An 11036-nucleotide genomic window follows, 5' to 3' on the forward strand; every position below is an offset into this window, starting at 1 on the left:
AGCCAACAGTGGTTTGAAATTAAGATTACAAGATGCATAATTGCTGTAGGAGTCATCTACCGACCTCCCAAATTTAGTTTTAGCACATTTTTATCTGCGCTAGATGACAATCTGTCATTTTTAATACCAAAATATGAATACGTATTTGTAACTGGTGACATAAACATTGATTTAAATTCACATGGATATACTTTATGATATGCATAAACTTTTACTGCACTGAATGTAGCGTTTGTGTTGGCAGCATATGTACAAGGTAGACAAATCGTATATAGATACAATATCTATGTATCGGTACAAAATCTAATATCTAGATCCACTGATATCGTTTCTGTATAATCTGTATACGGTATTGTTATGGTACTAAATCTAATATCTAGATATCGAAGCGCACTCACAGTATTTATAATATTCGGATATCCACCGATATCGGTCTTGTATACTCTGCATACGGTATATCCGATATCGAATATCGTTGTAAATTTGTAAATATCAATTGTCAAACGAGTAGGCGCGAACGCGAGTAGGAATGTTAGTGAAATATCGATATATCGAACTTTTTATTTAGAAATATCTATATTTAGTAATATTTATTATTATTATGTTTATTATAATTATGTAATATTTTTGAACGATATATCGATAGTTTATATTGAATTATAAATATTAAAGTTTTTTATATTTTTTAAATAAGTTTTTATTAGAATTAATCTTTTAGTGTCTAATAATCGCAGTAGTCGACCCGCCGAACATATAATACAACAAGTATTTTGAAAATCTCACTGAAAAATATTGGTACACATAATTGTCTTATTTACATTAAAAAGTATAAATTTGGAAATTATAGTACAATAATTGCGTCACAGCTATTTTTGAGTATATTTGTAATATGGTTTTTTATTATGTGACGTCTGGTAACACTATCACCTAGCTCAATAACAAATAGCTATTTATAAATACGACTCACGTTTAGGTTATCTGTTGATATTTTTTAAAATATCGGATATTCGATATCATTTTTTTCTAAATTTTAGGTGTTTTTCGTAACTCATGTATTTTTTCTTGTTTAGGTAGTTGTATATAATAATTTATGATGTGTGTAAAATAATGTACATATTGTATTGAACAATTCAAGGAAATGAGGTATTAATTTGACTGTCCCTTATTCGAAGTTTATTTTTAGATAGGCACTTGGTTTCCCGCTTGTCATTTTGACTTATTTTCTTCCGTTTACCTCTCTTTCCTTTTTACGTCACTTCCACTTGGCAGTATCGGCGGTCTTTGGGATATCGCCGATTATGACACTCATTGGCGTTTTAGATTCCCGCCGAGTCGGACGCGTCCAAGTTGCTATTCCGAATCCTATATCATTTGTAAGTTCGAGCTTAACGCTAAGCTAGAAGATTGTTTATGTGAGTACTCATTATTTCTTAAAATATTTATATTTTTACTTTATAATTATTTGATTTGGTAGCTTTGCTAAGTTTTTAAATCGTAACATTTAGAAACGTTATAATTTGCAAACTACCAACATAATTTGTATTAACGTTTTACGTTCGATAAATGTTTTTTATACTTTTATTTTGAATATTATCATACTACCCACATATTTAAAATATCGATTTATATATTAAAATTACACAGATTGTCTATATTTTCAAAAGATTTTGGTTTTATTATTTTATCTTTATGTTAGTAAGTTTTTTATGTTTAGTATGGATAATATCGTGCTCTCTGAAGCGCCAAATAAACGGCGAGAAGAGTCGCCGAGATCAGGTTCGAGTAGTTGTTCATCGAGTAGCAGTAGCTCGTTATCGAGTGCTCCAAGGCGTAAACATCGTAAAAAGGAAAAGAGCGGCAAACGGTTGGCGCGTATGAACAAAAAACTGGCTGAAGAAGTCCGTTGGCTTCGCGGAAAGGTTGCAAATCGGGAAGAACAGTCATGTAAGTACAAATTTTAATAACGATGATGTCATGTCACTTATGGCAAGTGAAAGTAACCGTTTATATGAAGAGGTTCTTGATGACAAATCTGAAAAATCGTGTGATTACCATTTAACACTTTCGTTTGAAACAAAATTAAAAGAACCGTCGATTCCTAAAGCGTCGGTTGCCTTTTTACAAGTGCTTAGTGACCATCAACATTTAGATAAAAATAACTGGTCTGATGTCAGATATGCGGAAGCTCAGAAAATGTACAATTTCTCGCCGGGTTTTACTGACCTTGAAGTTAATGACGAAATAATTGCATACGAAACCCCACGACATCTTACTTCTGCTGATAAGACTTTTGCAGCCTTAACTATGTGCGTCTTTAAGCAAATAGAAGCTTTACAAAATGGTTTACGGGACCTACTTGCCTGGGCGAGAAACTGCGATCCTTTGAGCTATGACGAGTTACATCAAAAGGTGAGCACACTGTGCTCTTCCGGCGACTTTCATAAAAGTTCGTCAGATCTGCTACAAATTATTTGTGGCCTAGTGCTGAAGTAATACAAATGAGACGCGATGCGATCCTAAAACACGTGAAGGATGCTACCATCAAATCTAATCTCCGCAAAGTGCCACCGTCATCTACCAACCTTTTTAATCAAGAAAAGTTTACTACAATTTTAGAACGGGTTGGTGGTGTACAGAAATGCTTTTGGCCCGCCCAGAAAGCAAATATGACTTCTGCCTCGCAGGCAAAAATAAAAAAGTCGCACGGGTTCATTCCACGAAATAAACCCTCACAGGGCTTTTCACGTGTGTATAACCGCAATTACCCACATACTTTTTACTCTCATAATAACCCACCGCCGCAAGGTGGTTATTATCCAGGCTATGTGCCTCAATCAAATTGGGTCGCACCGAATAACCGTTATTTTCAAAGTAACTTTAAGGGAAATTCCTTTCACCAGAAATCGAAACAGCTCGTTCAAAATAACGCTGGACGAAAACGAATCTTGCCACCGTCCCCTCAAAATAGAGAGAATAAAAGACGGAAATTCTGACTCAGGGCGATTCAAAGTCGGCCGTTTGGCGCAGTATCAGGTCCAGTGGAAAAGTCTTGGAACTCCAGCTTTCATTCTAAAAATAATAACAGGGTATCGCATACCCTTCAGCCGAAAACTACCTCTTGCATATCCCAGTGTCTTCGAAAGAAAATTACATGTGGCAGAGTCTACCAATATGACAATAATTATCAACAAAATGAAAGAACAGGCTGTATTAAAATGGGCAGTAACTTCTCCAAGTTTCCTTTCTTCAATGTTCCTTGTCCCCAAAAACGATGGCTCGTACCGTCCAATACTCAATTTGAAAGCATTAAACCGGTATGTCTTAGCTCACTATTTCAAGCTGATAAATGTTCTGCGTATACCAGATTTTCTGCAGCCAAAAGATTGGTTGTACAAAATAGACCTGTCGCAGGCCTACTTCCATATACCCATATCTCGCAGCCACAGACGATTTCTGCGTCTCTATTATCGCAACGAACTCCTGGAGATGACCTGTTTACCTTTTAGCCTGAGTACGGCTCCACAAACGTTTGCGGCAATATCGAATTGGATAACTCAGTTTCTCAGGGAGAAAGGCGTAAGAATTATCGTCTTCTTAGACGATTTTTTGATAGTCAATCAAAACAAACACAAGGCCATGTAAAAATAGTGAGTTTTTCTGGAAAAACTAGGATGGATAATAAATTACGAAAAATCGTCCAGGAATCCAGAAAAAAGCTTAGTATTTCTGGGGGTACTCTGGAATCCTTGGACAAACAGGAAAAGCTTACCAACAAACAAATTCCCTGCCCTTTTATCAGCATTAAGCCAAATGTTGTCAGAACAACGAACAAATCTCAAAGACCTTCAGAGTCTTATCGGAATTCTCAATTTCGTAAGTTTTGGTGTACCGAGGGGCAGGCTAAATTATCGCGAGCTTATAAGATTCTTGAACCGTATTCTAAAAATGCATCCCAAGATGGTTCACGTTATCCCACCAGCTGTGTCGGACAATCTGCTGTGGTGGCTTCAAAATTGCAGGCGGACGACACCTATACACCTCGAACCTCCGTCTCATTTTCTCACTACCGATGCCCCCGATATTGCTTGGGGAGCTCGCCTGAACAACCTGTCACTCACCGGTCCATGGCTAGAAGTGAAGCGACATCTCCACTGCAACCTAAAAGAAATATTGGTAATACTCAAACTATTGCAAGAACAATGTCAATTATTGAAACACAGAACCGTTCTAATTCAGTCCGACAACAAGTCAGTGATAACGCATCTTCGACACGAGGGAGGGACAAAATCAGTGTCTCTAATGAATTCGACATATCAGATTTTTTCAAATTCTAGATTTTCATCAAATACAAGTGAAAGTGTTTCACATTCCCGGAATCTATAACAGTCATGCCGACCACCTGTCGAGGCTTCGATCGAGACCCGACACCTGGCACCTGACACGGGATTGCACGAACAGGATTTTTTCCAAATGGGGAATTCCATTGATAGACCTATTCGCCTCAAGTCGAGCTCATGTGGTGACGAATTATGTATCGTTGGATCAAAACGACGAACAAGTATTGTTTCACGACGCGTTCTTCCGATCTTGGACGTTCAGCCTAGCTTGGGTTTTTCCACCACCATTTCTGATCCCCAAGGTACTTTGTCATCTCAACCGGGCGCATGGAGTCTACCTTATTGTAGTTCCACGATGGAACCGAGTATTTTGGCGTCCGGATATCAAGGCGCGTGCACTAGCGAGCCCATTCACAATTCATCGCCTGAAAGAAGTTCTCGTAGACATGACCACGGGATTGCCTCCCCCAAAGGTATTCGAAATGACTCTAGAGGTCTGGAAATGTTCGGGTGGTCTAGGACATTGAAAGGATGGAATACTAACCAATTAAAACTGCTACAAGAACCCTGGTGCCCGTCAACCCGTAAAGTTTACAGTATTGCATGGAAAAGATGGATGTCGTGGTGAGTATCACACAAAATAAATCAATCTAGACCAAGAGCTAGCGATTTTGCTAGGTTTTTATCAGACCTGCATTTAGTTTACAAATTATCGTATAGTTCTGTATTGTTGCACAAATCAGTGATTTCTACCTTGTGCGATCCAGATATGTCTGGTCAGCTTGGCTCCCATGTACTAATAAAACACATTTTGAGATCAATAGCATTACGTAATCCTATTAGGCATGTAAAGGACTCAGTTTGGGATATTGACGACTTAGTCTCTCATTTGGAGAGCTATAGTATAGATAGAAATAATGTATTCCAAGTGCAAAGGCATACGACTGCACATCTACTGCTTTGTTCGGGAAAAAGAATCCATGACTTGACCCTGCTTAAGGTTGATTCCGATAGCAGCATTTTCGAAGATGACTCTGTAATATTTTGGCCAGCATTTGGTTCAAAAACTGACTCCATTGACTAAAGGCAGTCAGGTTGGAAGTTTTTAGCTAATAATGAAAAGTAGAAAGTAGACCCCGTTCATTAGATTAAATTGACGAAGTCTCTTCTTGAAGGTCGAAGAAGTTTAGCTAAATCATTAAACCTTTTCATTAACATAAGAGGAGAGCCTAGAGCTGCATCGCGAACATTAATGGCTGGTTGGATCAAGTCTTTGTTGGTGGATGCTGGTATATTAGCTACTCCCGGTAGTATAAGATCTGCTGTTGCCTCTAAAAATTGGTTTAACAATCGATCGCTTGACGAAATTCTGGCCAGAAGAAACTGGCGTTGACAAAATACTTTTACAAAGTATTATATGAGATTAATTAAGCCGATTCATAATACGAATAGTAATTTTCGATAAATTCAACTGTAGGCAAAAAAGACAAGGGCTCTTCAGGCATTTTATAGATATTTTTAAAAGTCAAATTAGATCAAAAGAGATACGAGTCATTACTCTTTCGACAACAGTTAAAAGAGATGTATAAACGAAGAAATGAACTTTTAAATACGCTGGCATTACTCATTTTGTATTCTATATAGGTATTAAATAAATAAATAGAAAAACATCGCTATTACGCAGTCAGTCATAAGCCTGAAAAAAGTATGAAGGAAAGTTCATTTCACTGATTTTCAAATTCGGAACTGCAACATATCTATTAATAAACAAATATTTACTTATTTAACCATGTTATTATCAATAACAAAAATAAACCAATACATAATATATGCGATAAACACAAATATTTATTAATATTAATCTGATATCATCTGGTACTGATTCGATTTCCGAGTACCATAGACTCGATACAATATCTAGATATTAAAATATATAGATACGATATCCGATATTCAAAACCGATATCTAGATACGATACGATATCGCTTCAAAGCGATATTACCCATGCCTAGTACAAGGCGTAGACTGAAAAGCAGCCTAGCTGAGACTACGACCTTTTCACCAAATTATGATATTGTTAACTCTTTTTTTACGGTTTTGTACCTTAATTTTTTTGTCTTTGTTTCTTTTTGGTGAATAAAGTTATTTATTATTATTATTATTATACGCCTGACCGTATTTCGCGCTGCCTCCCGCCAAAAGCGTATTACTTTTCAAAACCAATCTGACAGCTTGACGTATGACGTTCGGAAAGTTTGACTTATTCTGCTTATAATATATATATTTATATATAAGTGAATAACCAACTTATATATATAATAGCATAATTTATATACATTAAAGCCTTAAATAAATACAAATAAAAATTAAAAATAGTGTACAAGTCGTGACCGCGTGGAATGGTGACAAGAATGCTAGAAGTAATTCCCCTCTGAATCGCAATTCCGATTCTCGAGCGAAAAAAGAAACCAGCCCTCTATATATACATATACTTAAGCGATATTTGCGTCCTTATTAAATAGTTAGTTGTTAGGTGCTGTCGTTCGGTCGCATGATGTCGTACTGGCGCAACAACAGGGAGCGCGTGATGGGGCAGCAAGTGGTGTGGCTGCCGGATCACTTGCTGCCCGACCCTCTGCGGAACACCTTGCGAGGTTACGGAGCCATCGTACCGCAGGTGGTGGTCTGCGGAACTTTGACGAGACGGTGAGAATATTGAATATTCATTATAGGTAATTAAAATGTATACTGTTGAAGTTAACTGTTTGGTTATTGTCTTGGATAAAGAAATATATTGAATCTTTATATTTATATGCGTTATCTTATTGTAGTATTTTAGAATAAAAAAATGAGCTCGATGTAAATCGTTTCATTTCTCAGACAGGAATGAAAGTAAATTTCAAATAATTCTTTCTAAAATCAAAATATTTTTTTATAATGATCGCGTTACAAATACCATACTTAAGTAATACCAAGTATGAAATTATTTAGTTAAAAAAATATGTTTAATTCTTTGAAAAAAAAAAAACATTGTCTATGAGAAAATCATATATGAAAGGGCTTAAAGGATAGTGTTAGGACCAGAAGCGAACGGACCTAATACGATAGGCTTTAATGTGGTTTCTTTATCTGCTCATAAAATAATTTGTTCAGGGCCTCCGAGCCGACTTGGATGACGGCCAGCAACGCCAACAGCGAGCGTATCGGTTCCGAGCTGCGGGCGCTCGTGCAAGCTCCGCCCGGGTACAAGTTCGTGGGCGCAGATGTCGACTCGCAGGTACGGGTACTCTCGCTCCAGCGAATTTATCTTGATGGTCGGTCTTAAAAAAATAATTTTAATTTGAGCAATAAATTATTTAAAAACTAAACATAAGTCATAAAATCTACTCTACTACCTCTAATTCAAACATGGAATAATAATTTTCTGTTACTCATGATCGTTGAGGCTTCGTGACAGATTTTTTTTTTAAATTGGGTAGGCGAAACCCTACCACCGGTATAAATGTGTAACAAAATAATAATTTTCTTTGAATTGGCACTGAATAAGATCTAAAATCGTGGCGTGACTTTCCCCCGGCAGGAGCTGTGGATCGCGGCGCTGCTGGGCGACAGCGCGTCCGGCGTGTGCGGCGGCAGCGCGTTCGGCTGGGCCGTGCTCGCGGGCGACAAGCGCCGCGCCACCGACCTGCACGCGCTCACCGCGCGCGCCGCCGCCGTGCGCCGCGACCACGCCAAGGTCATCAACTACGCGCGCATCTACGGTCAGCGTTGCCCACCTCTGGCGCCATCTTGAACCGCTCTCCGCTCTTCCCTGACCGTTGAATTGAAATAAATGGAAAATACGGCAAGCGGCATTAAAGTTGAAATCAACAAGATTAAATTTAACTGAAGTCAATCCCAAAATGAAGTCGAGATGGCCCAGTGGTAAGAACGCGTGAATCTTAACCGATGAACGTGGGTTCAAACCCGGGCAAGCACCTCTGAATTTACATGTGCTTAATTTCTGTTTATAATTCATCTCGTGCTTTTCGGTGAAGGAAAACATCGTGAGGAAACCTGCATGTGTCTAATTTCATCGAAATTCTGCCATATGTGTATTGTTTCAACCCGCACTGGAGCAGCGTGGTGGAATAAGCTCCAAACCTTCTCCTCAAAAAAGGGAGAGGAGGCCTTAGCCCAGCAGTGGGACATTTACAGGCTGTTACTGTTACTGTACAATCCCAAAAGAGATTCCTCTAAAAAATGTTCACCCTGAAAAACACCTAATAAATGTTGCCCCTGAGAATACCCCATTTCGTCTGACTTACTAGGAGGAAATCCTCAAGTTGACGACACTATCTACGGTCGGCTCCCGCCGGCCGCGCTCGCCCGCCGCGTCACTGACGACCTCGCCTGTTGCAGGCGCCGGACAAAATTTCCGGAGACGGTTCTGAGCAAGTAAAAGAAGACGTCTCCCGACTTCAATAGCTTCGGGAATAGCCTCCGGAAAAATAGGTGAACCCAGAAGATTAAAGGTTTCACGAGACAGCTCCTTGAGGCCAGGTAGAATGGAAGAGAAAAGGGAGAATTTATTAAAGGGGCCGGCTCCACATTGAAAAAACTCGCACTTATCCGAGTTAATCTCTAACCCTAAGTCTTTAAAGAGGGGAATCAAAGTAAGGATATCTTGCCTCACGTCTTCTGGCTTTCCCCCAATAGTGCCATCATCTAGGTACCATATATTAAGAGGAGATTTTAAGGACAAGATTGCCTTATGGATTGCAAGGCTGAAAGTAAGTGGTCCAAGCGGATCCCCCTGCTGTGCACCAACTTGGGAAAGTATTAGGGAATTTTCGAAGAAGAGCTTAGAAGGGAACTGATAGACCTGTTGAAGAAATGGATAAAGAGAAGGAATGTTTCTACTGACCTCAACAAGGAGTACGTCCCTTTCCACTGAGTTGAACGCGTTCTTAAGATCTAATTTTATCACTACACAATCTGCGTTCCCTGCCGTAACAGCCTGTGAATGTCCCACTGCTGGGCTAAAGGCCTCCTCTCCTCTTTTTTTTTTTTTTTGAGGAGAAGGTTTAGAGCTTATTCCACCACGCTGCTCCAATGCGGGTTGGTAGAATTCACATGTTGCGGAATTTCAGTGAAATTAGACACATGCAGGTTTCCTCACGATGTTTTCCTTCACCGTAAAGCACGAGATGAATTATAATCACAAATTAAGCACATGAAAATTCAGTGGTGCTTGCCCGGGTTTGAACCCACGATCATCGGTTAAGATTCACGCGTTCTTACCACTAGGCCATCTCGGCTTCAATGCGTTCCCTGGCTCTGTTACAAATGTACGTGTTGCGTGTATTGCTCCCTCACACCCCATTTGGGTTCCGAACCCCAACTGGTGCGGCTGGAGGTATTTGGCCATATCCTCTCTAATAGCACGACACCCTAGCTTAGCCACTAAACGACGAAAGATGCTCCCCACTGCAATTGGTCTAATGCCCCCATCTTTTTTTGACAGCGCGTACAGACTCGCCCCGTACATGTATGGACAAACTTCCGGATTTAATTGCCCACTAAGAAGGAAGTTACACAAATCAACCAAAGATTCAAGCAAACGTTGCCCGTTGTCCCCTGCAGAGTTCGTGATCAGCTCTTTTAAATGAACTGGACGAATACCATCCAAACCGCCCGCTGAACCATTATGAAAACTGCCTAGAGCCTGGACTACGTCTTCCTTTTTGATTTTTAAGATTTGAATGGATCGATCCGGCGCCAGAGGAAAAGCTAATGGACGCGATGGGGATGGATGTTTGGACCTCAAGGAAGCTAGAGTTTCGGGACCAGGCGGTGCTATTGCATCATCAGACATTAACAAGCGCACTGCCCCCCTCAAGTCACCCTCAAACACCTTTGACTCGATCGCCTTTTGGACTGAAGACGCTCTATAGGACACATCTTTATCGACATCATCGGGTGCGCCACAGGATATTATGTTGGCCTTCACTTTGGACGTAAGGTTACCCGAGCCCTGCAGAAGTGGTAATTTAAGCGCAGTATAAGAAAATGTGAGCAGTGTACACCAATCTGTTGTTCCATTGGTCTCAATACACCTTCTTATAATGTCGCACAATCTACCGGCCGCTAGGTTCCTCACTCCCTTAGGAACATGCCTTAGCACCCTTACAGATCTCCTGAGTGACGCTAGACCATCAAGTACATTGATAGGAGGCTGTGAACCCAGAGATGGTGCACTTATACCGTCGTCGTCGGGTTGAAGGGACTGCTGCGCGCTAGCGGTCCCGACAGGGAAACGAGCCACATCCTTATGTTTATGCCCAATATGTATTTTAAGCCCATGCGAGTTAAACGTTCGCGCCGAACTGGGGCAATGAGGACATGTTAACCTTAGAAAAGGGGAACTCATGTTTTACAATATAATAATGATATCATTGATTTTGAATGTGAAAATTACATTTTAAAATATTAAATTAAAAAATAATAATATATATATAATGAAATTATTAAAATGTCAAACAAAGTTTTGAAATTTTAAACTGTTTGTGTTCCGCTCGGGATCGAACTCTTTCCAGTTGAATAAACGCAGTACTTGAGACCCCTAGACCAACAGCTCACTAGGTGGCTTTGTGAAATTTAGCAATTGAATCTTCAAGCTCTTGATGATTCGTTGGGTAGTTTATAAAGTTCTGTTC

At 39.7% G+C, this 11036-nt stretch overlaps 1 protein-coding gene across 1 annotated transcript in view; it reads left to right on the plus strand.

The window, feature by feature from the left end:
* Window positions 1-1027: 1027 nt before the first annotated feature.
* LOC126776687 (DNA polymerase subunit gamma-1, mitochondrial-like) overlaps window positions 1028-11036 on the plus strand; it is a 78575-nt gene continuing 68566 nt past the window's right edge. Inside the window, exons 1-5 of the mRNA XM_050499309.1 lie at window positions 1028-1143; window positions 1321-1412; window positions 6872-7044; window positions 7492-7615; window positions 7919-8099. Coding sequence (XP_050355266.1) covers window positions 6890-7044; window positions 7492-7615; window positions 7919-8099 — 460 coding nt within the window. The 5' untranslated portion in view covers window positions 1028-1143; window positions 1321-1412; window positions 6872-6889. The remainder of the gene's footprint in view (window positions 1144-1320; window positions 1413-6871; window positions 7045-7491; window positions 7616-7918; window positions 8100-11036) is intronic.

Source organism: Nymphalis io, chromosome 21, assembly GCF_905147045.1.
Source record: "Nymphalis io chromosome 21, ilAglIoxx1.1, whole genome shotgun sequence".
Taxonomy (NCBI): domain Eukaryota; kingdom Metazoa; phylum Arthropoda; class Insecta; order Lepidoptera; family Nymphalidae; genus Nymphalis; species Nymphalis io.